Source organism: Nothobranchius furzeri, chromosome 1, assembly GCF_043380555.1.
Source record: "Nothobranchius furzeri strain GRZ-AD chromosome 1, NfurGRZ-RIMD1, whole genome shotgun sequence".
NCBI lineage: Eukaryota > Metazoa > Chordata > Actinopteri > Cyprinodontiformes > Nothobranchiidae > Nothobranchius > Nothobranchius furzeri.
This window is the reverse complement of record NC_091741.1, coordinates 48,576,117-48,602,966: the sequence shown is the minus strand read 5'-3', so window position 1 is coordinate 48,602,966 and position 26,850 is coordinate 48,576,117. Positions and strand designations below refer to the sequence as shown.

At 42.0% G+C, this 26,850-nt stretch overlaps 2 protein-coding genes across 7 annotated transcripts in view; both read left to right on the top strand.

Moving 5' to 3' along the window:
* The first annotated feature begins 5,055 nt into the window (after positions 1 to 5,055).
* On the top strand, positions 5,056 to 17,901 carry zgc:113263 (uncharacterized). Of its 2 annotated transcripts, XM_015958436.3 has the most exons (24): positions 5,056 to 5,310; positions 6,374 to 6,576; positions 6,776 to 6,880; positions 6,966 to 7,061; positions 8,022 to 8,132; positions 8,605 to 8,728; positions 8,991 to 9,447; positions 9,548 to 9,615; positions 9,687 to 9,933; positions 10,019 to 10,197; positions 11,982 to 12,204; positions 12,285 to 12,433; positions 12,820 to 12,911; positions 13,004 to 13,161; positions 13,235 to 13,380; positions 13,783 to 14,029; positions 14,105 to 14,220; positions 14,296 to 14,530; positions 14,606 to 14,745; positions 15,905 to 16,154; positions 16,252 to 16,382; positions 17,001 to 17,244; positions 17,338 to 17,444; positions 17,679 to 17,901. In XM_015958436.3, the coding sequence occupies exons 1-24, from the start codon at positions 5,271 to 5,273 to the stop codon at positions 17,684 to 17,686; spliced, it is 3,876 nt and encodes a 1,291-aa protein (XP_015813922.3). In that variant the 5' UTR covers positions 5,056 to 5,270; the 3' UTR covers positions 17,687 to 17,901. The 2 variants fall into 2 exon arrangements, with proteins under 2 accessions (XP_015813922.3, XP_015813930.3); XM_015958444.3 differs by lacking the exons at positions 5,056 to 5,310; positions 6,374 to 6,576; positions 6,776 to 6,880; positions 6,966 to 7,061 and having other exon boundaries at positions 8,672 to 8,728.
* Positions 17,902 to 24,764: 6,863 nt separating this feature from the next.
* Positions 24,765 to 26,850, top strand: part of ptpn12 (protein tyrosine phosphatase non-receptor type 12) — a 58,572-nt gene continuing 56,486 nt past the window's right edge. For all 5 annotated transcript variants that reach the window (XM_015958466.3, XM_015958472.3, XM_015958457.3 and 2 more), the window contains exon 1: positions 24,765 to 25,086. In XM_015958466.3, coding sequence (XP_015813952.3) covers positions 24,985 to 25,086 — 102 coding nt within the window. In that variant the 5' untranslated portion in view covers positions 24,765 to 24,984. The remainder of the gene's footprint in view (positions 25,087 to 26,850) is intronic.

Here is a 26,850-nt window from a genome sequence, read left to right as displayed (position 1 = left end):
GGTCTGGAGTTACCAAAAAGTATTAGAGTGGTGAAGAACATGAGAGCTGTGAGACGGCAGTGTAAGGACTTTAAACTAAATGTATAGTGTAACTAAAAATCGATGAGACAGTGAATGGATGACATGTGATGTAATCAGAACCAGCAAATCCGAAGAAGCGATTAGTTCTGACGGGAACTGAAGATGTTGTTTTGAAATAAGCTTGGGTTAGTTTCAGAACCGCATGAGACACCATCAAGCCGGGTCTACCTGCCTTGTGGAAGTCCTCGGTAGATCAGGAATGCCGAGGTCCAATGAACCCTCTCTGGAAACCAAGCTGGTAGAAGAAGTCGCGGTTCCGACCAGACCCATCTTGAGTCACCTCCGGCACACGACACTTTTACTGGCGTCTGGTCAGACCCAGCCTGGGTCGGTGGAGCTGTTATTCTGAAAGGAGCTGTTGTTGCCGCTGGTTGTTATAGCGACTAGATTTCTCCAGCTTGACGTGGTTCTTTCGGTTGAAGAGTTAAAGTTCGGATTGGCCACTCCGACGCTTGCTCTGGAACGCTTTGAACTGGCGTTAGAGCTGACGTGGCATCGTTATATACCTCGGATGTTATGGTTAATTATCGAATGAAAATTACCAAACACCGTCAGAAGCACGCCTCCGTCAGATCTGTAAGATTCTGGTTGGATCAGTGAAAAGAATGTGTTATGTCTTTTAAACACTACGTGAAACGAGTCCTGTTGGAATCCTTAAAGAGCAAGTCACCCCCAAATAAACTTTTTTTTTTGCTGATAAACTAAATAAACGAGTGTCTAATTGTGCTGCAGACACGTGTCGTCAATAATTTGGCACTTCAGTGCATCTTAGTTAAAATTTAAATATTCTGCCTAAAACTGTCAGTGTTGTGCCGTTGTCAGGTAAAAACTCTGCACTGTATTTAAATTAAAATCTGCCACCGCTATTGGCTAAGAGGTAAGCTATGATGTAAACTAGTACATTATGATGTCACAATGCTGTCGTGAGCCTGTGTGTGTGTGTATTTGTTAGCAACTCCGCCTTCTCGGTCTGCCAGGCAACAGCATTTGTTGCATTTTTCAAACATGAAGTGGAAGTGGAGTTAGACTCTGGTAGGAGTTGACTTGCTCTTTAAAGTCACAGTACTTATTATTGCTATAGAATCATAATAAAGTAATTAATATTTTTTATTTCACAGGTCAGTCACATCTCATTATTGACTAACACTTTGATGGATTAGCTTTATTAAAATAGAGTTCTTTGATTAATTAAAAGAAAAGAGTTCATTCTTCATTCTTCTGTCTTCATTGCTGGAACGTAAACAGTTTAGAAGCGAATGCATGACCTTGAGGCTGTTTCATGCACTCTGGCACCGTGTCAAAAGGGAACAGTTGTTAGAGGATAGAAACGGCTCCTTCCTCATGTTACAGCAGTGAGGGGTGCTGTAGGAGTTACAGAGGAGTTTGGGGGGGGGGTGCTCTGACCCCCTCCTTGTTCGCTTTGGTAATGGACAGGCAGATGGGAGATGTTACACAGGAGTCTCCATGGACTTTGATGTTTGCAGGTGACATAGTGATCCGCTGTGAGAGCATGGGGCAGGTAGAGGAAGAGCTAGAGTGATGGAAATATGTACTGGAAAACAAAGGAAAGAAGACAGAATCCAAATGAGAGGGAACACTTGAAGTGGGACAGTGATGTTACAGGGAGTAGAAGTAAAGAAGGTAGAGGACTTTATGGACTTAGGGTTTATGGTCCAAAGCAACAGAGAAGATGAAAACGAGGTGAAGAAGCATGTGAAGTAGATTTGAATGGGTGAATTTCAGATGTGTGTGAAAAAGGTTTCAGCAAAAATGAAAGGAAAGGTGTAGAAGACAGCAGTGAGAGCAGCCATGTCAGATGGTCCATGAGGACAAGTCAGACAACATAGGAGGAGGTTACAAAGCTCAAGACGCTGAGGTTCTCTTCGAGAGTGAGGAGGATGGAAAGGATCAGGAATGAGTCCGTCAGGGGGAACAGCACTTTATATCTTTTGCAGATTGTGTCAGAGAGGTCAGACTGAGATGGTTGGACAGGAGATTTATGAATGTGGTGAAAGAGGACATGAAGTCAGCTGGTATGAGGGTAGAGGATGCAGAAGACAGGTGTCAGAGTCCAAGCCCCCAGGCCGGGCTCTCCCAGCTGACCGGCTTCCGTCTTGGACCACATTACCCAGCATGCCCCTCGCGGGGATTCCCTTCACGTTGCACCTGCGTCATTCCATGTCTATATATGGAAGACGCCACACCGGCTCTTCACTCAGTCATCGTTCCACCGTGATCCATGATCAGAGCATTCCAAAGCTACTACAGCTAAACCTCCACCTTTCCTCCTCAGACCTCATCCGTCAGCCTCTCCAGCACAGCTTTCAGCCAACCGTCTGTGTAATAAAAGCTCTTACTCCCGAACCCAGTCTTCGAGTCTGACAACAGGACTAGATGATTGTCTCCTGAAGGGAAAAGTCCGAAGAGAAAGACTTTTTTTTAAATCTCTGTTGCACTGATATAGATTTGGAAATTTTAATGTTTAAAGCCTTAAAATGTGTTTATTATACATTAAGTTTAGTTAAGCTCAAATCTACTCTGGTTCAAAGGTCACTATTGTGCATCTGACAAAATCAATCAACCTGGTAGCCCTTCGTATGGCTCCGTAATCGTGAAGTAGCTCTCAGCCTCACAAAGGTTAGTGACCCCTGCTTGGATTGTTGTTGTAATGCTACCACATCGCCACCAAATGGTGACTGAAGTCCAGCAGAAACGGCGGACAAAAACCGAAGAAGAAAAAGAGGCTGCATGTTAGCATGTTCACAGTTTCGATCAATGGTGTCAATAATAGACATATTACATGATGTATTATTTATGCATTTGATTTTGAAAATTTTTGAATTCCAAAGCTCACACGCACTAACGCCACACTTCCAATTTCTCGCGCTGAATACGTCACGCAACTGTACACTTTCTCCTAGCTACAGCGCTAATAACTGCGTATTATCGCCCTCCAGTGGCGACAAGCTAGAACTACACCAGGTCTGTAGAAAATCTTCTGGCTTCCTTTTCCCAGCGAAGCTGAAAAACTATAATCTTTGTTTTTATTTCCCCGGGAGGAGAAAAGGGAACGACATTTATAAGTTACAATAGTTTCTTATAAAATATGTTAGGTGAATTCTTAAAACAATATAACATGTGTGGCGTTTTCAACAAGGGAACTTGCCCTAACAATGGTTTCTCATTATTCAGCTAGAAACAAACAAATTGAAATGTTATTAATGTAACATTGTTAAACACCAGTATTGTGTCGCATCAAAGTGCTTAACCCAGCTGGTCCTCGAGGGCCGGTATCCTGCATGTCTTTGCCCCAACACTTCTGATTCAGTGGTTGGTTCACCTGTTCTGCAGCTCATCAAACTGCAGAAGCTTGTTAATCACCTGCCTAATGAAATCGGGTGTGATGATGCAGAGTTGAAATGGACCAGGGTTCCCCAGCCCTGCTCTAGAGTCATGGTCTTTTATAAAAAATTAGGGATTTTTTGCCATCTGGTGGCAAAAAGCTAAAATTACACGTTGGTTCTGTTTAGCCTTGTTTATTCAGATAAATAGGAAATTTCAGTTATATCTAAACTCATGTGGTTTAAAGGAAACAAATTAAAGCAGGAGAAAAACATTTCCAAATCCACCCTATTCACAAAAATGCTTCAGAAACCTTCCAATAGGTCGTGTATATTTTACAGCAGTTGAACATAAATAACGACAGTAGTTAACCCTGAATGTAGTATTAGCAAATAAACATTTTCTGTTAATATGTTTGCCTGCATGCTATAACCTTACTAATTTAAAAGACACAAAATAAAAAAAACTGTTCTGCAAATAAAATAAATGTAATTTTTTTGTTCACGAAAATAAACATTTAGTTTTTCCACATTTTTATCTAATTTATTTTGTACATTTTGCTCATCGTTGATTAACATTGTGGGGTTTTTTTTACAAAGCAAATAGATAATAGATAATTAGAGCATCCATTTTGCCTATGAAAACTTAAATCTGGCATTAAATCATTTATTTTTTTTCCTCTGTAGAATTTATTCTACCAATCAAAATACACTGGACATGCTCATTAACCCACCCTTCTTACCCCAACATATGACGCTTGACCATGTGGACCAAGACCCTGGTCATCTTTAAGAGTTTATACCTTTTTTGTCCAGACACACTGATCTAAGTAACAATGGTGGAAGGCAAACAGCTGTTACTATGGGCTTTGCTCACTTCTTTGGACTTGATAGCAGAAACTTTATTGATATTTATTCGTCACATTCATTCATTCCTCTTTATCTGATGTGTATTTGTCTTGTCCTTTATTTGCTATATATAGTCAAGCTGTTAATGAATGTTATAAGTCTTGTGTTGTTTACAATAAATTTACATTTTGATGATAAATTGCCATCTTTCATGTTCACAGTTATGTGTGGACGCAAACGTCATGCATTGAAATTCTTGCAGCTTGTGCATTCGGCTGTTTTAGAGCAGCTGCTGCTCTGCAGGACAAAGACTGCTTCAGGGTGGAGATGGCCATGGCTGAGATGGTAAAGATCCACTAATGAATTGGACTTCACCACTGCACTTTAACTTACACATTATATAAACAATCTCATTTATCATTATTTCAGTGGTTACTCATGCTTCACGTATGCACACATTGCGATTACTACTACTACTACTACTAATAATAATAATAATAATAATAATAATAATAATAACTGTGGCTTAATTATAAGGTTAAATAAGAACCGTTTGAGGACCGAATGAACCGAATCTTGCTGGAGAACTGATTAAAATGATTCAAATCCTGGAAAAGAACTGTCATTTCCATCATGGTTAAATTGCGCCCTCTAGCGTCCATGTGCCTGAGCTGCCTGGTCGATCCGGTCTTCGTCAACCAACCAGGAAAGAGGGTTTGCCATGATCTGGACCGAGGCGGATGAGACCAGAAACCTTTGTTCTGTTTTTTTTCCCCTTCCAGTAAAAGACGAAATCCAGCTGCCTGTTCATGCGTCTAGCTAAACCGCACTCTTATTTTATGAGTATTCCGTCGCAGGTGGTTGATGTATTAATCAAAAATTAGAGGAATGTTTCTAAAATAACGGGGGGTTTTATGCTAGGTCCGCGTTTTCTTTTCCTGTAGCCACAACCCGAAGGCGACTTCCGGCCATTTTTTCTTCATTTTTATCAGCTGCTAAATGGAAATAACACGCGGAACTGAAAGTGGAAGCAACCGAGGTGCGTGAATGGTCATAAAAACAATAATTACAGCTTTATAATTGTCCGACATGCTCGTGTGTTGGCATCAGTTATTAGCTACCGTGACCTCAACGGCTAATATAAACAACCGCTTTGTTCTCCTAATTATCCTGGGGTGGTTTAGGAAGTGGAGGTTGTTTTGCTCCCCTCGTGGATCAGCCGTCGGGTTTTAGCTGAATTATCTGAGCCACATGCTAATCGATCGCAGCGTTATATTTATGAACTTGTCCCTGTCGACTTCTGTCAGAAATCCAACAGCCTTTGAAGCTTGGTAACAAGGGTCAGCTGAAGTAGGTGTGGGTTTGTTGTGGCTGATGCTGCTGTTGTCACTGCCAGCAGCTCTGGCATGTCATTATTTATTTTACAAGTTTACTTGTGCATGCTGAGCCTCCTGGCTGTCATCTGATGTGTCAGCTAGACGCTTGAATGAATGAAACTGTTTTTAAAGAGAATCTGTTCCAGCATGCATCCTGTCGGGTGGTTTATAAATAATCCAGTGGATATCTTAAACACGATGTGTTACTACAGTTACTACACAAAAACAAGCAAGTTTATTATGGCTCAGGAAATCCACACTACCAGTTCAGCTCACACTCATCTGACTGCATTGTTTATTTTATGTCATTTATTTATGTATGATGCTGTCACAGAAGAATAAATAGATTTAAAAATGCCTCTAAACTCCAAATATATATATATATGAACTATAATATTTTATTATTTGGGGGTCAAAACCTACTGGACTCTGTTTTTAAATGGCAATGAGATAATTGGATAGCCTAGATTTTTTTTTACTGTCAGGTCCTGATGTTTAACCAAATGTCATGCTTTGGTTATTTAAATGTACAAATAATATAATAATCTACAATTTGACTGTATGGTTGCTTTCATTGTTTACTTTTTGAGTAACTATAACAAAAATTAAACATCCTGCCAGCTGATATGCAGAAATGATCTAAACACTTAAAAAATATAGGGATTCACATGAAAATATAAACAAAGTTTGTGATTTTTGAGACTTGTTTATTCTCTACCTCTTCAGCTAATGATCTTCCCGTCCGTTATCTGCGGCTCCTGGCTCCACCCTTGCAGATTCTGTCAGCTGCAGTGTGGCAGGTTGTGCAGCAGGGACTCGTGGATCACTACGGGATGCTGGAGGAGTTTGTTACCATGGTGACGGAGCTGGTCCCAGAGCTGATGAGCTACAGTCAGAGGGCTCAGCTCATCCTGGGACTCAGAGCCAGGGTCAGGAGCATTCCCTGTTATAATACACAGAGAACAAGTGTTTCTTTTTATTTTTGAAGTTTTGAACTTTTAAAAACTGCACAGCAAATTTTTGTTTATTTATTTCATTTTTTTAGTGTAAATGTTTGTGCAGTTGCAATAGTTAACCATTCCATCTAGCCTTGATTTGATTTGTGTGTGTGTGTGTGTGTGCATCCAGCTGGTCCTGGAGCTCTGTCGAGGCGAACACCCGGTGGACATGCAGACCATTCAGCCACATCTGGACAGAATCAAAGCTCCCGTCAGCACTGCAATGGATCACCATGTGAGTTACCTGGAAAACAAACTGTTCCCGCTCTAGCCAGGAACGGAATAGCTGAAATTCTCTTCTCTATGTGTGCTTTGATCAGGTGACGATACACCAGGTGGAAGAGTCGGAGGTGAACTTTGTGGAGCTGGTGCATTCGTTACTGGAGGATCCCTCAGAGAGGAAGTATTTTTTCGAAGTAAGACGTCTCCTTTTGTGCATTGTACTTCTTTGGGAGTCTGCAGGCTTGATAAACGGGACTGCTGAACTATTCCTGTTCAGGAATATTGATGGTAGCCTAGCTTCTGCATCACCTTAGCACTGCTGATTGTGTGCTGAAGTCTTCTGGACACGCTTAGATGCCAGTCAGTCACGGTTTGAATTCCACAGCCTTGAATGACCTTTTATAAGAGGATGCATTCAGCATAAAAATCATGCAGATCTTACACATGTTGCAGCGTTTATGTAATCAGACTAATGCCAAAAAAACAACAATGAAGGGTTTTCATCCAGAAGAGCTAATGTGATTAAAATGAAAATTACTTTAAAGGCCAAAATTCAAGGAAAATCCTGCTGCATCCTCTCATAGCTCTGCGATTCAGCAGCTCCAGTTTGGTCTCTGGTTTTTGGAAAACAAGCTCAAGAATGTGTCTGGATTTAAAATACTGGGTTGGATTTGGTTGGAGATTGCTTCTGTCTTCACTCAAAGCAGCTGAAAAGAAAAGCTTTTAGAATCGCTGTTTTTAACAGTTTTTTCTCCTCCAAAACGAGGCTAGATTTTCTGGTTTCTCCTAGACTCTAAGCATAAACACAATAGATCTGAGTTCAGTTGGAAGTATTTAGTAAAATCAGATCAACTAAATGTTCATGAGAAAAGGGTCTCAACCTCTTGAGGAATCTGTTCAACTTAAGGTCGATGTGCGTCTTTAACAGCAGATTTTACGACATTATTGCAGAACAGACACAGATTCCCATTCTTGTCTCGAGTATTTGCATTGATTAGAGGCTTAATGAAACTCTACAGTCATTAACATTATTATTTGTGCATCAGTGAGAAAATGACGTCCCTCTTCTGCTGCAGCTGTGAACTCATTGGCTTATTCAGATCTCCCAGAATGCATCTCTTTGATAACTTTTTTCCCCTCTTTCTCATTTGCAGGAAATCTTTCCTGTATATTTTGGCCCAAAGTACGACACGGCTCTTGAGATGCTGGTCTGGGAGTTCATATCGAGGCTGGATGAGCTGCTGCCTGTTCCAGACTTCACACAGGTGTCGTGTTACTTCAACTACGGCTTGGAAAACAACCTCAGACTCAAACATCGTTAGTCCATCTGAGACCCCAGTGGCTAAATATACTAGTTGTATTAGTCTGACTCATGTTGTTTAGCTAACGTAGCATTCTGTGGCTCCAGGAGTTTTCTCTAACATTGTTCCAAACTGAGCTTTGAGCAGAGGTTCAGCAGAAGGGCTCAGGTGATGGGGGGAGGGGTTATCTGGGTGCAGCTGCTACGGTGTCCCAATAGACCAAACAGTCACTGGCGAAAAACACAAAACCAAATTTGTGTCGATCTCATAAATAAGGATATTCTTTTCTTCTTGAACGTGGATTGCATTAATTCCTAATAATTGCCTACAAGTACATCCATCCTAGTTAAACTGTTATTTATTGCAACTGCAGCATTAAAACATTTTAGACTAATAACAGGCTTGATGAAGATGGTAACTTAATCTTTTTTCTCAGTTGGCAGCTTTTCTCACAGACGCTCCGTCGGTTCTACACGACTGTTTACAATCTGTTTTCCCACCAGACGACATGAAGGGTGTGCTGGAGCACCACAGGAGCCTCGGCCATTTTGAAGAAAAGGGTACGGCTACAGGCGCTTGTGGTTAACACCATCCAATCTTCCTGATGGCTAAACCTATTTCTCCTTTTGCCAGCTTGTAATGTTTTTAACGTTTTTATTTATTCCAGAGCTTCTAAATTCTGGTTCCTGAGTTTAATATTTCTCAAATCAGCTCATGTTGGCGTGGAATAATTATGAGCTAATGTGAAGATGCATTAATCATGTTTGTTACATTTTCATTGATTCTTTTTTGTAATTAGTTTATTTTTATTCTGAAATTTAGAATCAAGATTATTGCCAATGGATGACTGCATTCTGTCCTCCCTGTCGCTGCCTCCCGGGGCCAGACCGGCCTCGGACACAGCCTCCTGCTCCCAGACTCTTAAAGACTCCACCCATCCAGATCATAAAGCAGCATTTCTCAGTGCTCCCAGCAGCAACATCGTCCTGGAGAACCCGAGCACGAAGAGCTTCGACTCAGCGAGGCAAAAACTGAGGGAGGAGAGGGACCCTGGAAGCAGGCACCTGCAGGCCCGAGGAGCACATGCATCCCAGGATTGGAGCGTACACAACTCCACACGCTCGTGTGATGACACGATAGACCTCACCATGTCTAACGAGGTTGCTGACACCGACTCAGAAGCAAGCAACCTCAGCTTATCGACCAGTCTGAGGAAGAGGAAGCGAAGTGGAGGGGTGGACGTTCCTGCTAAGCAACCTGTGGAGGCTTCGGCTTTCTTGTGAGATATTTGCTGTTGCTACTGTTTTATTCAGTTCACATCACATTTTGTGTGGCGTTCACGTCTCATTTAGGGTTCATTTCCTTTCTAACCTTTGCAGGGATTCATCTGTGGATGGCGAGAACTCAAGCGAATCTCCTTTGATCTCCATATGGGGGGATTACACAGGTTTGTCATGTTTCTCTTCCGATTTCTTTCTGTTCATCAGATGTCTACTGACGCGTCGTGTCTGATTTCAGACACTCAGGAACGCACTTTTCCAGTTCCAATGGACTCAAAGGTTCCCTGGTCAGACGAGGAGACACTCCACCTGCTTGACATTTGGGGCAAGGACTCCATGCAGCGAGCTTTGAAGGGCTGCTTAAAAAACAGACACATATTTACTCAGATTGCGCAGAAGATGGCCGAGAGGGGCTACATGAGAACGGTGGAGCAGTGCCAGACGAGGATCAAACGACTGAAGAAGTGCTTCCGCCAGAGCCACAGGTAGCTGTGCTCTTTATCTTTTCACACGTGGGATGTTGGAGTAACCTTTGTCTAGAATTCTTATCCATTCTTGGTCTTTTGTTAGAGGGAACTCGAGGCAAGAACACAAATTTTATTCCAAGCTGGAGCAGATCCTCATCTTCTCAGCTCCCTCCACTGTTCCTGAGGTGACCTACGACGTAGAGGAAGTCGCCGACGAGGAAGAGTCCAAAGACGGAGATGAGGACTTGCAGTTCGTGGGACAAACTGGCCAAATGGAAATTGGTACAATGTCACAAAATTGTCACTAGATGTCACTAAAGCTCAACTTTAGTAGTTTGGTATGGTCGACTAACAGTTAATGCAGATTCTTAAAAACCTTTAGACGTTTTTAATGATTATTTCTGATTAGAATGGGTCACTCTTGAGTTTTTCATGCAGACTGAACATGAAAATAGTCTCCTACACCTATCTTCTGCTTCAGCAGAGAACCCCCTTAACTAGTAGAAGGGCAACTGTCAGTGTGCCCCAGGGCAGCTGTGGCTACATTGTAGCTCATCACCATCAGTGTGTGAATGTGTGTTTGTGAATGGATGAATGGTACACTGTAGTGTGAAGCACTTTGGAGTCCTTACTCTGAGAGGCGCTATACAAGTAAGGGTCATTTTAACTATTAGCATTAGCAGCTCCACCACAAAGCAGAAGTCCTTCAGGATTGTGTTATTTGTGGAGATAGGACATCCATGTCGCAGAGCAAGTGGAGCCAGTGGTAGAGTTGTGTTGCTGTTAGCCAATCAGAGGCAAGATGTCCAAAACTCAGGAAGTAAGACTCCAAATTAGGGCTGTCGCGGTAACCGCAAAAATGAAATATCGCAATATGAAGAAGCCCACCGCGCTGCATCATGGGCCACCGCGATTACTGAACTTGGTTCAACACAATGATGCATGTTGAGAAGGATGGCTGCACTGGTATCAAAACGAAACGTTACTTCGCTCCTTTGGGAGCACTTTGGTTTTCAGTACGTCAGCTGCTGCGCAGCCAGAGTCCTTGGCCGAGACAGAGCTGCCACCAGCGGCAAAAAAATAATAATAAACGCTCGGAGACCTGCTGAAGTCCCGGACAAGCACTGCTTCTGCAGCCGTCCCGAAGAGAGTTTGAGCCGAGCTGGAGCTCACTCGCTACCTGCAGGAGGAACGCATCCACCCTAAAGAAACCCCCTGACATGGTGGAGCAACAAGCGGGAGAGATTCCCTTTGCCCGCCAGTCGCACGCAAGTACGTGTGCGTTAGTGCAACGAGCGCTCCATCTGAGAGGGTTTTCAGTGTTGCTGGAAATGTTGCCACCCCTCTCAGATCCTCTCTCAAACCGTATATGGTTAACATGCTGGTTTTCCTTGTAGGTAACAAGGACGTGACCGAGCTATAAATCACCGTCATTTGTGTGTGTGAAAGTGAAATGATAGTGCGCCCTCCCCCCGGCGCGCGCGCGCCCGGTACATGTAATTTTTTATGCTTGATTTTAAACAACTAAACAAAATGGGGACTTGTTTCTTATTTGTTAGATGCTGCAGCCAAATTTGCCTTTAAAAGTTTAACCTTCTCCTGAATTTTGTTGTTTTTAAGTTCAGTCGGACTCCGACTGTCGGAGAAACAAACGTTACTGCGATCTGTGTTGTTACTGCCCTTTGATCTGCATTCAGTAAAGTGTTATAAAAGAAGACACGGCAATTTTTAACCTTTTTTAAATGTGTAAACATTATGTTTAGATAGTACTGCAATAAAAAAAGGGCTGCAATAATATCGCACACCGCAATATTAAGCCACCCTGAATCACCGCAGGAGGAATTCCTCAACCGCGACAGCCCTACTTCAAATCCTGCCGTGTTAAGCTTCCCCCTGATGTGGCATTCTGCCAGTTTCTGAAATAAGTGCGTCTGAGCTCCCCCCCGAGTATGACTTGCAAAGCATTAATTCCGACTACAGACCACTGCAGATGTGTTGATTAAGGAAGTGTCCCATACCTTTAATTTGCCAGGCATTTTCAAAGGTTGTCAATGTTTGTGTTGAAGGAACTCGAAGTGTGCCGTGGACAGACCTGGAGTCTCTGGCCCTGATCAACGTCTGGGGTGCCGACAAGATGCAGCAGGATCTGAGAGGAGTGAACCGAACTGGGCACCTTTTCTCCCTCATATCCAGTCAGCTGGCCTCTCTGGGCTTCTCCAGAACACCAGAACAGTGTCAGACCAGGCTGAAGAGGCTCAAATCAAATTTCAGGCAGTGCTACCAAAACAAGTACACTACAAAAGATCCTTAAAAGTCTTCTTCTTTTAAGATTTTCATATAACTGATCATCCATCTTCTATATTTTACAGTTTGAAGGGACAAGAGCAAGTAAAATGCAAGTTCTACAACGAGCTGGGAAGAATTTTAGTGAAGGGCTTTGAGTCATTAATCCAGATGGAAGAAATGTCAGCCAAGGGAGAAGAGAGCGACTTTCTTCCCCCCAGCCACCAGGAGATGGGTAAAGCAAACAGAACAAGTGTTCCACATAGCAGGGTTTCCCCCAGCGCTTTATAAGCCTGGCGGCCCGCCAGGCTAAGCATCATGCCCCGCCCCCCTCCCCAACCCTACCGTGTCCGCTGACACGAATGGCGCAGCGAAACTAGAGTCCACCATCAGCTGATACCGGTGAGAAACAGCAGCGGAACTTGTGCAACCCCCCCACTCTCGCTCTCACAGAGCGCCGCGGGACGGAGCGAGAGACCCCTCCCCCAACGGCCAAAGCCGCACTCATTTTCTGGAGGAAGCCCTGCATTAGAATAATTTAACACACTGTTACACAGCTCTCAACTCTGTCATTCAGAGGTGGAATAGATCCAGTAATAAACTTTCTTTGTTTTCCTATAGAGTTGGCTGCGGGAGCTCAGGAGGACCGTAAGAAGGTGCCATGGTCGGACAAAGAGACCATCATCCTGCTGGAGATTTGGGGTGACACACAGGTATCATCCAACATTTACGACTCTTAAACCAGATTTTCCAGAATTGTTTGTGTCATTCAGAAAATATTTGAGGCTTTTGCTCTTTTTCTCAGGTCCAGCAGTGCCTGAGGCGCTACCCGCACAACGGGCACGTCTTCACCGAGGTATCGGAGAAACTCAACGCCAACGGTTACTCTCGCACCCCAGATCAGTGCCACACCAGGATCAAACGGTTGAAGGCTAACTACCGCCAGTGTAAAGAAAACATGAGGTAAGTTTAAACTCTCGTCTCGGTTTCTGCGCCGCCAGCCGGCTGCGTGCGCTCATGTCTTTAACCTCCACAGCCTTTCTGGAACGGATCACGTCGACTTTAAGTTCTACGACCTCCTGGAGCAAATTCTGGAAAAGCAGCCGTCAACGTCGGCCGCCGTGGTGACGGACTCCATCGAGATATCAGAAGACTCCAACGAAGAATCTGCAGCGGAAACAGGTGTGAAGTTGTGTTTACGTGGCTGCTTATTTACTTGTGTTTTCTGTTTCATTTTTCAGTTTTGGACAAAGTCAGCTTTAGAGTTGGATCACTTTGTGCTTTACTTTCTTTTTCTGATGTTTCAAACAAACTAGTAAACAATTTAATTAATAATCATTAAATTAATCCAAAATTAAGAAATAGGATTTGCAAACAAACTTCATTTACTTGCATTACAGCTTTTTACTCGATATATTTAAGTCTTCTATTTTCTTTTGTAATTTATGAAATTAATCAAAAAGAGGCGACAAGATTAAAGTAAATGTGCTGTAATTTAATTAATCTAATTAAACATTAATGATTGCTTGTGACGGTTAGTATAGGGGGAGGGCTAGGGCTGACAGATTTTGTCTCTGATGTTAGAGACCCCGGTGTCAACAGAAAGACCAGCCTCCAGCTCATGGTCAGACCAGGAGACCCTGGCGCTTATCGAGATCTGGGGCCAGGAGGAAGTTCAGAAGTCGCTCCGTGGTTTTATCCACAACGGTCGTGTTTATGCCGAGATTGCCGACCGACTGCACGATCGGGGCTTCTCTAAAACACCCGAGCAGTGCCGCTCCAAAGTCAAGTCCCTGAGGATCAACTTCCGGCAGTGCTACGACCGGAAAAAGTGAGATCAGTCTTTCTGTTTCTGTGCTTTACCCTTTTATTATAAACTCAAAACAAATGTTTGTATTTTTGTTAGATGTGGAAGGAAAGTCGATTACAAGTTTTACCACCAGCTGGAGCGAATCCTGGGACAGGAGGCCGTTTCTGTTGATGAGTTTGATGAACGGGACGAACAAACAGAACCGGATCCAGGTACCATCAGGATGCTGTTACACATCTACGCCCTTCTGGAGGAGACATGGTTTTCATGCCTTTGTCTACCTGCAGGAGTCACAGACAGCTTAAACGCACCGTGGACAGAAGAAGAGACGGTCGCTCTCGTTGAGGTGTGGGCTGCTGATGATGTGCAACACAGCTTGAAGACCTGCGTCCGTAACGGGCACATATTTGCAGAGATTGCTGAGAAAATGGCCACCCTGGGCTACCTGAGGACAGCAGAGCAGTGCCAGTGTCGAATCAAAAGGCTGAAGAAGACATACAGGCGTTACTGCAACAATCGCAGGTAAATTAAACAGATTAGTAGTGGAGCTCTTCCACTTAGCTCCTGTTCTGCTTACTAAGACTTTGTGTTTTCCAGAAATGGAGGGCGCCCTGCAGCGTTTCGATACTTCAACCTCCTCGCCCCGGTTCTCGGTGATGACTCAGGAATTGCTGATGCAGACGTTTCTGCAGCTGAAGCTACATTAGAGCCCATCTTGGATGCTGATCCGGTTTTGTGTAGGTTTAAATATTATCCGCCTCTTGCTGAATGACCTCTTCAGCATGTTCAGAAGCCTGTTAATCATCATTTGATTCAAACCAGCTGAGTTGGTGCAGGGAAACATAAAAACGTGAAGAAGAAGAAAATATCATTTCTGTAGCGCCTCTCAAGATAAAAATCACGAGGCGCTTCACAAAAACAAAAAATGTAAAAATATAAAAAATAATTTAGAAAATGGTTAAAAATATATTTAAAATGAGCAAAAAAATAGACAATTGTGATAAAAAATGTAAAGAAAGAGAGAGAATGAATAGGAAAGAGGGAAATCAGTGGATCCTGAGGAAGGTGGAATGGGTGGGGAGGCAGACAGTGGCCCTCAGGGCCTGGACTGAAAGGCCCCGCCTTAAGCCGAGCGTACACTGTGCGACTTTTTCACTTTTTTGAGCCGATTTTCCACTCGTGCGAGAATCCACAAGATCGGGGCGAATTTTGCGCTGAGCGTCGTGTAGTATACAGGGGGTTACGAGAGGTGATTAACACCACGTGACCGGCTACTGATCAGCAATCGTGAGCTCGCACGGACTTCTGGTGTGTTTGATATTTTGCTCGTCCCTCATGAGGGTATCGCACTGTATCAGAACCGCTCACGGCGCATGCACAATCCTGCATCAACGCCGCTCGCCCGCTATTTCCCTAATAACACACGCTGTTCGTTTTTATTTCTACACGTTTTTTTACTTTCAAAGATTGTCAAGAAAGCGTGTTTGTCGTGTTCATGTCAAATTAAACTATCACAAAACACAGATTTACTTTCTTTATTTCGTTTTCCTCATCCAACCCCATAAATCCCTGTGTGTCCTCCTGCAGCACTCCCGAAGGACAACAGGCAAAACAAAAAAGTCTTGACGTGTTGAGTAAAAACTGCTATTTTTAGCATATTTTTAGGTCTGACGTGTTGCTACCAGACGTGCAGTGTGAGCAGTCAGGTCGCATCCGAGAACTGGGTCGTACAGTGTCAGCACATGACTCATGAGATCTGCCCTGCGAGGAAGTCGTACAGTTTGAGCTGAAGCTGAGTGCTACGAGTGAAAAAGTCGCACAGTGTCCGCCCAGCTTTAGAGAGTCGTGCTGCATTTTTGAGCACTGACTCAATAAAACTCTGGTTTCCTGTTTTAGTCGAGCAGCCATCAACAAGCCACCTCCTGACTGACATGAGCAGAAAGATGCCCTGGTCAGACCAGGAGACTCGCACGCTGTTGGAGATCTGGGGAGAGGACAACGTCCAGCTCACCCTGAGGGGCTGCCTGAAGAACCGACACGTGTTTGAGTACATCTCAGAAAAGATGAGCATCCACGGATTCATAAGGACCACAGAGCAGTGCTACACCCGCATAAAACGCCTAAAATATGGCTTTGTCCATGAAAAGTTAGTCAATCCCAATTATTTTAACCACAAGTTTGTTCATGTTGTAGCTGCCTTTGATTTAACAGTTTTTTTCTATTATTATTTTCTTTAAATGTAGGGAAGAGTTTAAATTCTTCAACGAGATGGATAAAATCTTCAGGAGGGAGGTGAAGGTGGACGAGTCTGTCGCAGAAACGTTGGCCGCAGAAGAGTCGGACGACTGTGCTCAGGAACAGGACCAAATGAAAAGTAAAACTACGCTGGAAACCAAAATATAGAAACTTTTTTCTGTTGTGGAAAGAGGGAGGGGATTATTGTGCAAATGGCACCGATTAGGATTCACTACAATATAATCATCTGTTTGGGCGTCTTCTTCAGGTCTGCTAGTCTGACCTGTTAAAACCCGATTCACATCAACACTAGACTAATGCAGTGAAATTACCCAGTAAAGATGCTGTGAAGCAGGAACTGTAAACAGTTGAGCTCACAAATCCAAATTAAATTTACAAATTTGAATAAAAATTGGAAGCATTTCAAAATAAAACAGGAAGTGATGGACCTTATTGGTGAAAGGCCAAACATTTAGAGTTTTCTCAATCTTCCAGCTGATACAACTGCAACTGGAGGGATTTATTTATACAGCAGCAACGTGCATCTTTATCCCTTTAGTTGTGTTTTTCATTCTTGAAAGTCTTTTTAATTAAAAGTGATTGTTGATCATTATTTTAGTTGTTTTAAAATGCAGGTTTTAGTTATAAAGTTTTGTAAAATTTCTGAAACTTGAAGTGCCATTTCATATTTAAGCAGATGTATATAAATAACTTTGCTCTGTTTCGTATAGATAAAATTTGTTTTTCATCTCCTCAGGCAGCCAGTGGGCAGCTGATAGCACGAAGCTGGCTTGGGGCGACACAGAAACCGAGACTCTCCTGGATATCTGGGGGAGCGAGGAGATTCAGGAGAACCTGAAGAGTTCTGCCAAGAACAAACAAATCTACAAACAGGTGTCCCGGGCCATGGCCAGCCAGGGCTACGTGCGCACTCCCGATCAGTGTCAGTCTAGGATAAAGAGGCTCAGGGCCAACTTCAGACACTTCCTGGAAGGACGACAGTAAGCACAATCGACTCTTGTTGAAGCTGCATGATTTCATAACTGTGGGTGTTGAGGCGTGACTTTTTTACTGATGTTGCATCATTTCTGCAGGGGAGACAAACAGGAGTGCAAGTTTTTTGACCAGCTGGTGCAGATATTTGGCGACAAGTATGGAATGAACTCCAATTCTCCGCCTGATGAGGCACCTGAAGCCACGGGTATGTCATGCCTGCTTTATGCATTTATTGTGAAATTCTTTTAGTTTGTAAATAAATGTTGGCCATGAAGTAGCACCTGGCACAAAAATGCATCTGAGTAATTGTTTTGCAAAGTAATTATCTTTCAAAGAACATAGCATGTAATATTGTGGATGCACATATTTGGACAATAAATATCACCTCTGGTTGAATGTAGTAGAAAATTAATCCTACATCTGTTTCTGTCTGACCCAGAGTTCTGAAATCACCCTGCAGCTTCAAAGCAAACAAGAATCATGAAGAACAAAAACAATAATGATACAATAGTTACTGCTGTGATAAAAAGCTCCTTTTATATACTTTTACATTCTTTTAGAGATAAAGACCTACTTCAGGTTGAAATCCTGTGTGTGTGTGTGTGTGTGTGTGTGTGTGTGTGTGTGTGTGTGTGTGTGTGTGTGTGTGTGTGTGTGTGTGTGTGTGTCCTTCAACTAGAGTGTCTTATTAATTAATGCCAGAGCCATGACACGATGCTCAGGGTTCGAAGGACAAAAACTGAATAAAAGTCTAAAAATCCTCCCTCATGAGAACATGTTTTTGTAGTAAATCATTTTTACTTGAACTTAAATTGATTCAAAGCACATGTGAGTAGAATTGCATAAGAGACCCTCCTTCCTGTAACTAGTCTTTTTTTTCCTCCTTATACTTGATTTCATGTGTTAATCTTTTTCAATTGTTGATACAGAAATTCTTGTGTTTCAAGTTAAATTATTTTAATTGCTCTGTATTCTGTGTTTGTTGTGGGTTTAATATGTCAAGACTTTTATTTATTTAAATTATGTGTATTTTTGAAGTTTTATAATTTGTGCGTGTTAGATTGCAGGAGTTTTTCCAAATCCAATTATTGGAGAGAACTGTCAAAAGGCTTTTTTTTTTCATATCATTAAAATAATTCAAAAAATTGTCTGATTGTGAATTTATTGAATGAAGTTTTGCCTGAAATGATTATGTCTTCTTTATCAATAGTAAAAAAAAAAGCATTACATTTGTAATGAGGTTGAATTTCCCTTATAAAAAGAAAGAGTACAAACTTAAACTTAGATGAAAAAAATGTAGCAGTGAAATATGAAATGTTTTACTAGAAGACATTTAAAAAATCTTCCTTTTAGTGATTTTAAGTATGGTAATCAATGAAAGGGTAAGGTAATTGATGCTGCTAATAGCTTATGTTTTAATTTTTAAAGACATGTTTTCAGTATTTGCTTTTATAAAGATGTAAAATACATTTATTTTGATAAATATCCCTTTTTCTACTCCCTAGACCACCGTAACACGTTAAACCCTATACTGTCCACTAGGTGGTGCTAGTGGACAGTAAACTATCCTTACCAAGCTAGAGTTGACTTTGGACTGTTCTTGAAGCATCCTGTTCACATCACCTTATTGGCTGATTTGTAAAATGAGATGAGAGACTTCTTTTCTATCTTCAAACTCAAAACCTGACATCTATATACAAGCAGGAGTATTATTTACTTGTATCACCGCCATAAATGTGTTAAACAGATAAACAGACTTGTTTTTAAGTTGCAAATGTCACACAGAGACAGAACACATATACTTGAAAACACATGGTTCTCAAAAGTTAAAACAGTAATTATGCGTCTAAATCTGACAGAGCATCCAACCGCTGGAGCCTGTCTGTGTCAGCGAATGTGTGTTTGTGTGTGGATTACTCATGTTGTGAGGACATAAACCTGTAATGGAGAAAATTACTAAAGAAATTAAACATCCATAAATTAATAAATGTTTATAGGAATACTCATAGTGAGGTAATGATTATTATCATGGCTAATCGAGACATATGTGTGTGTGTGTGTGTGTGTGTGTGAGAGAGAGAGAGAGAGAGAGCAGTCACCGGAGGCTGACAGGCTGACTGCAAGCTGCTGGGGGAATGGCCACATTGAGGCTGTTGCTCACAATCACAACACACACAAACACAGTGCCACATCACCAACATGTCCACTCTGCACTCACACACTCTCTCTCACACACACTTTTGCCCTCAATTTAGGTGTGCACCTTAATGAAGCCACTCTCCTTAAACCAAACACGCCCCAAAATGTTTGTCATCCATTCACACTTTTTGTCTCCTGTGTGTGTGTGTGTGTGTGTGTGTGTGTGTGTGTGTGTGTGTGTGTGTGTGTGTGTGTGTGTGTGTGTGTGTGTGTGTGTGTGTGTGTGTGTGTGTGTGTGTGTGTGTGTGTGTGCTTACACAAAAGCACATGCCATCTTTTAACAGTGGATGTGGTTTCATGGAAGTGGACTGTGCAGATTGGGCTGCATGGTGGCGCAGTGGTTAGCACTGTTGCCTCGCAGCATGAAGGGTGCAGGTTCAAAACTCAGCTGCGGCCTTTCTACGTGGAGTTGCGTGTTCTCCCCATGCATGCGTGGGTTTCCTCCGGGTACTCTGGTTTCCCCCACAGATCACAACATGCCCTATAGGTTATAAATTGTAAGTAGCTTTGGATAAAAGCGTCTGCTAAATAAATAAACATAAACAGATGGGATATTTTTACATTGTTCTTGAGGTCATGGCCCTAGACTTCCAACAGAAAACCACACAGATCCCAGGGTGTGGATGGCTCTGAAAGGCTACTTTTAACTGGATTTTCACAGCAAAGCTTTGCAGTGAGTTAGTTTATTTCAGCAGCTGTACAGTAATTGTGCATGCTCCTTTTCACCCATAATTGGATGAGTGTTGCATGATTTATAGAAGATGATAATGGGTAAATCATATAAAAATACTTATATAACAGAAGCAGAGATTATCTCGTCGTCGTCGTCTTCCTCCGCTTATTCGGGTCTGGGTCGCGGGGGCAGCATCCCAACTAGGGAGCTCCAGACCGTCCTCTCCCCGGCCACCTCCACCAGCTCCTCCGGCAGGACCCCAAGGCGTTCCCGGACCAGATTGGAGATGTAATCTCTCCAACGTGTCCTGGGTCGACCCGGGGGCTTCCTGCCGGCAGGACATGCCCGAAACACCTCCCCGGGGAGGCGTCCAGGAGGCATCCTGACCAGATGCCCAAACCACCTCAACTGGCTCCTTTCGATCCAGAGGAGCAGCGGTTCTACTCCGAGTCCCTCCCGAATGTCCGAGCTCCTCACCCTATCTCTAAGGCTGAGCCCGGCCACCCTACGGAGGAAACTCATTTTGGCCGCTTGTATCCGCGATCTTGTTCTTTCGGTCATTACCCAAAGCTCATGACCATAGGTGAGGATTGGAACGTAGATCGACCGGTAAATCGAGAGCCTGGCTTTCTGGCTCAGCTCCCTCTTCACCACAACAGATCGGCTCAGCGTCCGCATCACTGCAGACGCCGAACCAATCCGCCTGTCGATCTCCCGATCCCTCCTACCCTCACTCGTGAACAAGACCCAGAGATACTTAAACTCCTCCACTTGAGGTAGGACCTCTCTCCCAAGAAGAAGAAGTAGAGATTAATGGAAGTAAAATAAGTTGTACAAATGCATGAAATGAATACAGAGCCAACGGTGTCTATGCATATATTTTTTAACCAGACTAGTTGCGTTATGATTTATTTTAATGGACCCAATAAAGGAGGAGCCATGATAGCATTGTGCAACCTGCCACTGATTCATGCAGCCTGAGGGCAGACTTTTCACCTCATGTCACTACAACAGGCAGGCTCACGTCCTCTGTGTGTGCTTGCAGACCTGATATTCCCCAGCTCTCATGCATACGTTTTCTTGCTCTCCCTCCACACACCTCAAAATAAAACAGAACACAAGGGTGAGGGAAAGATGCAGATTGTGTGCATGTGTGAGAGCGTGTGCAAGGATCCTCCCTACCTCAGGGTTGTGTATGGGCTTGTTACAACAACATTCTTTCACTCAGCTGCTTCTGAACAGTGCATTCCAGACAGAAAAGGAAGAGAAAAGAAAAGAAGAGAGTCATCAAAAAGAGAAAGAATGGCGGGAGACAAACTGATAAAAGAAAGGAACAGAGAGGGAGAGACATACGTACAAAGTTTCCTCCTGCGCTCTGTGCTAAAGTGGGAAGACAGGAACACAGGAAATTGGTGAAGGAGGAAGATGGGAAAAATAATATTACATGTAACCGATCCCTGGTGTGATATTTGAACCCCTGGCCCCCCTTTTCCCACATGGAGGTCAAAGGTCAGGTTCAGATAAAGTACAGAGTAACGAGAGCCAGCCTGGGAAAGTAGAAAAGGAAGGTCATGACATCCTACCATGCAGCTATTAGGCAAGTTATACATAGACACGCATGATCATCTTTGGTGTGTATTTCTACACCAGTGGAACTAACGTGCTCTCATAAAGCGAATCAATCATTTCTGCACAAACTATAATTTGCTTTAAACCTTTGAATCAAAAATGTGTTCAATGTTTTTCAAAAAGTTATCTTACAGAACCTGTAAAATAACCAAACATATATTTATATGCATTTGTTACATTTGATGTTTTTCTTTGAAAATACTGTAAAATAGCAATTCATTAAAGGTCTAGAACTCCAGAAAAACATTTTTTTTTATTATTTCTGATTATAATTGGTCACTCTGAGTTTTTCATGCAGGCTGAACATGAAAATAGTCTCCTACACCTAGCTCCAGCATTAGCTTCTGACAGAAAATAGAAGGTGAAACTCTAGGATTAGAAAAGCCTGACAGATCTACATCACACTCTTAATTAACATGCATGGATTCATCCATCTTGACTCACGACGGGGAAGGTTGTTGTTGGTTTAGCGTCCAGGAAACAGCAGAGAACTTCTCGACTATTAGAAGCTAACCGTTAGCATTAGCAACTCCACCACACAGCATAACTCCTCCAGGCTTAAGTTGTTTGTGGAGCTAAAATATCCACATTGCAAGTCAGTGGTAGAGTTGCATTGCTGTTATCCAATGCAAGGTGAGATGACCAAATAGGAGGACATAAGACTCCAAAAGCTGCTGTCTGAGGCTCAGCTGTGATGTGACTCACTTCTAGTTCCTAGAAATGGTGCACCAGTCATTTTTGCCCTCCGAGAACGACTTACAGTGCATTCATTCCTGCTAGAAACCACTACAATTGTATTGATTAAATGAGTGTACAACACATTTACACAAAGAAAAACAAATAAGGACCAAATAACGCAAGATAAAAACCAAGTGTTCATCATCAAAACAACATCAGTGGTTGCTTTCTTTGGCATGAATCGTTTCTCACAAACAACACACATACATATATATATATATATATATATATATATATATATATATATATATATATATATATATATACAGCCTATACATTTGGAATTCTATATTTGATGATGTATTGCAGCAGTTGGACTGGAGACTCTGAAACAAGGTTTGCTTAATGAGGATGGAGTGGAAACAGAAGGGACAAGGAAGGGGAAAAAAGCAAAGAAAACACTCAGTATGTGCCGATATAACAAGCAAATAAGTTTAAAGACTAGAGCAACAAAAAGCAGCTTGTGTGAGTAAAAGCTTGCTGGCACAGCGACAGCGTCCCCTCTTCTTCTTGCTCCTGCTCCCAGTGAATAGATGGTTTTGTTTTCTGTCACTGGTAGAACGAAAGGAAAACAAAGTAGCTCAATTCCCTTTTTCTTCTGTGTTAGTTTATTGGAGAATGGTTCATCAGGAATGAAGGTCTATTGAGTTTCTGTCTCCCAAAAGTCTTACGGAGAACACCAGTCTTCTTCATCTGTTCTTCTCATTTTTTGAGCTATAATAAAAGTTGAACTACCATTTTCTAGATTAGACATTCTATGGACAACATGAATTAAATTTGATTTTTCTGTTGCAATTTAAATGCATTATTAGCAGTATTAAAATATCTTAAAAGACTCATCTCACCCAGCTCATCATCTATTTAACCTCCTGGATGAAAAACTGTAACACCAGAGCTGTAAACTGTGCTACCTCCAATACCGGGCATATTATTACTTCATACTGTGATCCATCTATTAAAGTGTAATTTGTTGCTTCCCTGTGCAATGCTCTTACCAGACAAAAGTCACGGCCATCTTCTTCCACTGAGGCTCAGCTGTGATGTGACTCACTTCCTAAAAAAGCGAAGAAAACACTCCCATTTATTATCAAAAACAATAAATGGGAGTCTGTGGTGATAAAAGTTATTTTCTGATCCTGTTCGATATGTGTCATGGATTTCACTTATAGTTTGTGGGAATTTTAATGACACATTTTGATGCCAGGAAAGTACTTATTCACAACAGGCAACAAAAGATCCTTTAGGTTTTGTGTGGGAAGATGTACTGCCCGTCCCAACAATTTTACATCATCAAACCAAAGAGAAGAAAAATGGCTTTGAGTTTAGCGAGCTTCACATCCATCTTCCAGGACTAAAGAAGGAGAATTAAACATAAGAAAATCACTATAAATCTGACCATGTGGAAAGTGTCAGAGTCTGCTGTGATATCATAAATGAGACTTCTGATTTGTTGTCTTTTTATTAGAGAATTTTTTTTACAAACAAATACATTTCAAATTGTATGACAGACTGAGTTGAAACGTATAATTATCATTTTAACTGAATTACAGCATATGTGTAATAACATTGTAGCCTCATTCGCTGGAAGGGGACAGTTCATGTCAAATTCTGCATGCTGAATAAATAAATTGATTTGAACCTTTTGCTGATTATATTGTTTTGTTAAAAGGAGATACGTCTGTTCATTTTTCTGAAGTGACAATAATACACATTACATGGATATCTTATTTATTTATTTATTTATTTATTTATTTATTTATTTATTTATTTATTTATTTATTTATTTATTTATTTATTTATTTATTTATTTATTTATTGATTGATTGATTGATTGTTCCCACTATGAATGTTGGATGCCTGTGGCTGATAAACTGAGAAAAACAGGCATAAGTTTTATCCAATCACGCGAGGCCGTTTGGTAGAGCTGCAGCCGTCTCAGCCAATAACATTCTGTCACACGTTCTCTTGCTACCAATCAGAAACAGGTATATCCTGGAAAAGGCGGGACTACATCTCGTCGGTTTTGCCCAGTCCGGATGTTCTCCAGTAGCGAATAACGAGCACTAGTGTGAATGTGGCAATCGAGGTAGACAGGGAGGGGTACAGAGACTGACCGGACCGGGTTTTTTGGTATTTTTTCTTTATTTTGTATTTTCTCGCCGAGCCTCGTACTGACAGTTTATTCCACGCCGCGGTTGTAAACTTGTTCGAGGGGCTGGCTAGCCGGCCGTTGCAGCTTTTCTTTGGGACTAACTGCTGTCGTGAAAACAGTCCAGAAGAAAGAAGGAAAGGCAGAAACAACATGGGGCGATAATAAATAAATGTGCTGTGTTGTGGACCGACGATGACTCTCTGGGAGGACCCGTGAAAGCCTATTTATTTTTATTTATTTCCCCTTCTCCCTCTCCTTTGTCCTCTGCTGTTTTATTTTTAATGTTCTCCTCCCCTTGTTAGTCTGGGAGATATATTTAAACGGAAAAAGGCAGCGTTTTAAGAGGACTGAAAGATGGACCAAGCCGGCATCCTGAGACAGTTTATCCAGGGGGTGAAGACCATGAGTGAAAGAGACGAGAAGAGGGGGGAGGACAACTTTGGCAGCGACTTTATGGTGAGCCTAATTCAGCAGGAGTCTAAAGCTAGACTTCTTAATTTTTCCTGTGTCAAAATATCCACGTTTTCCTCATGTTGACCCTTTATATCCGAGCCCCCTTTCCCGTCTTATGGTTCCCTGTATCCCCCAGGAGGTGAGGCGGGGGCGGCCACACTATGCCCACTTCCTTTTCCTCCCATTTCCAGCCTTTATATGGCGGCCTTGCATTGTCTCCCGAACCGCACAGAAACGCCACCAACTCCTGTCTTCAAATCAAAGAGGCAAACAGCAAAACAAGTCACGTCACCTTAAAGCCATTAGATGTTTTTGTCTGGCATAGCGAAGAGCAGCTTTAGCTAAGGCTAAACTGGGATGTTCTGGTGTTTCCTATTGTGTTATTCTAACAGATCTTAGGTGCACACTAGTTCCTCTACCTCCAAGTTCCTTTGTTGTATAAATTTAAATCTACATCAAAAATACAACTGTACTGGGAACACGTGTTCTGCAGTGATTGATAGACTCACCAGTATTTGCATCTTCACTTTGTAACATAACACATCCTGTAATGTGAAACTACACCATCTAAAATGATAGCTAAGTTTAATTTAAACAGTTATGTGTGATAATCACGCAACTCAGTGCAAATAGTAATACCCAACCACAAAAACTACCACTCCCCTCCTCTACTTCCCTCTCATAATCATCAGCTGCAACTTGTGTCCTGGGCATGCCTGAAATTAAATATCTGAGCCAGTGTTGAGCCCTTTTTTGTAATTGTTTGTTGATGAAGTCATTTCAAAACCACATTTAGTTTGTTTTGTGATGACCACAGACTGCTCTGTAATGGGTCTGCCTCTCACTACATGTCTGGATGTTGCAGTTCTGATCTCCTAATTGGACCTCTCCCACTCCTGGGCTTGTGGCTGAAATAGTCACAACATGAATGACACGTCCATAATAGCTTTTGTGCTCAAGTGGCCACTTTAGTTGGGTGGCTTTGATTACAATGTTTCAAAATGTTATGTTAAGGACAAACATTTAATTCCACGTTTGTGATTTTTAGCAATCTGAAATATTGTAAAAACTGTTTTTCAAATAGTTGAAATACAAACTAACCAATATGTTTTGTTTCCGGGAATTAAATGTTTTAGATTGAGTTGGTTTGGAGTCCCATCCCTGTCAGAGTTCTTTTGCCTACACTTGCAAACAAACACTGCTTACTTCCCTGCTTCATCCAAGCTGCTTGCTGGAGCTTGCAACATTCTTTCTTGGCCTATTTCATAACATTTTGTGCTGGCTCAATAGTGGAACTTTTTCAACTCTAATTCATACTCTCAAAAACATTAACTAGAACTTCATGTCGGGCTAGTTGTGTCCTCACTCCTCAGACGCTAAACTTATCAATTCTATGTAGGAATGCACAATATATCGGCATCAATATCGATATCAGCACTTGTAAGTCATTTTTTAACATATCGGTATCAGCCCGATAAATAAAACCAGGCTGATATTAACAACCAATATTTTTTCCATCTTTCCATTTGTTTATCTTTTTCAGAGGGTGAGGGAGGTCATGTGTATTTGTTTAGTCATGTGACAGTTATTTTAATCATCGCAGAAGTGTAAATGTGTGTGGTGTGTGTACATAATAACGTAAATTCAGCTTTAATAATTTTCATTCTGTACAAAATCTGGTGATTTTAGAAGCATTAATGTCAGTATATTGGTATTGGCAAATATCAGTTATCAGCCATAACAGTGATTCATATCGGATATCAGTAT

Bases quoted from the DNA above. Each gene is read 5' to 3' on its own strand.
- zgc:113263 (XM_015958436.3), top strand. From the start codon at position 5,271: ATGGAAATAACACGCGGAACTGAAAGTGGAAGCAACCGAG. The intron at 6,881-6,965 runs GTGAGTTACCTG...TGCTTTGATCAG, and splicing joins GCACTGCAATGGATCACCAT to GTGACGATACACCAGGTGGA. The intron at 10,198-11,981 runs GTACAATGTCAC...TTTGTGTTGAAG, and splicing joins AACTGGCCAAATGGAAATTG to GAACTCGAAGTGTGCCGTGG.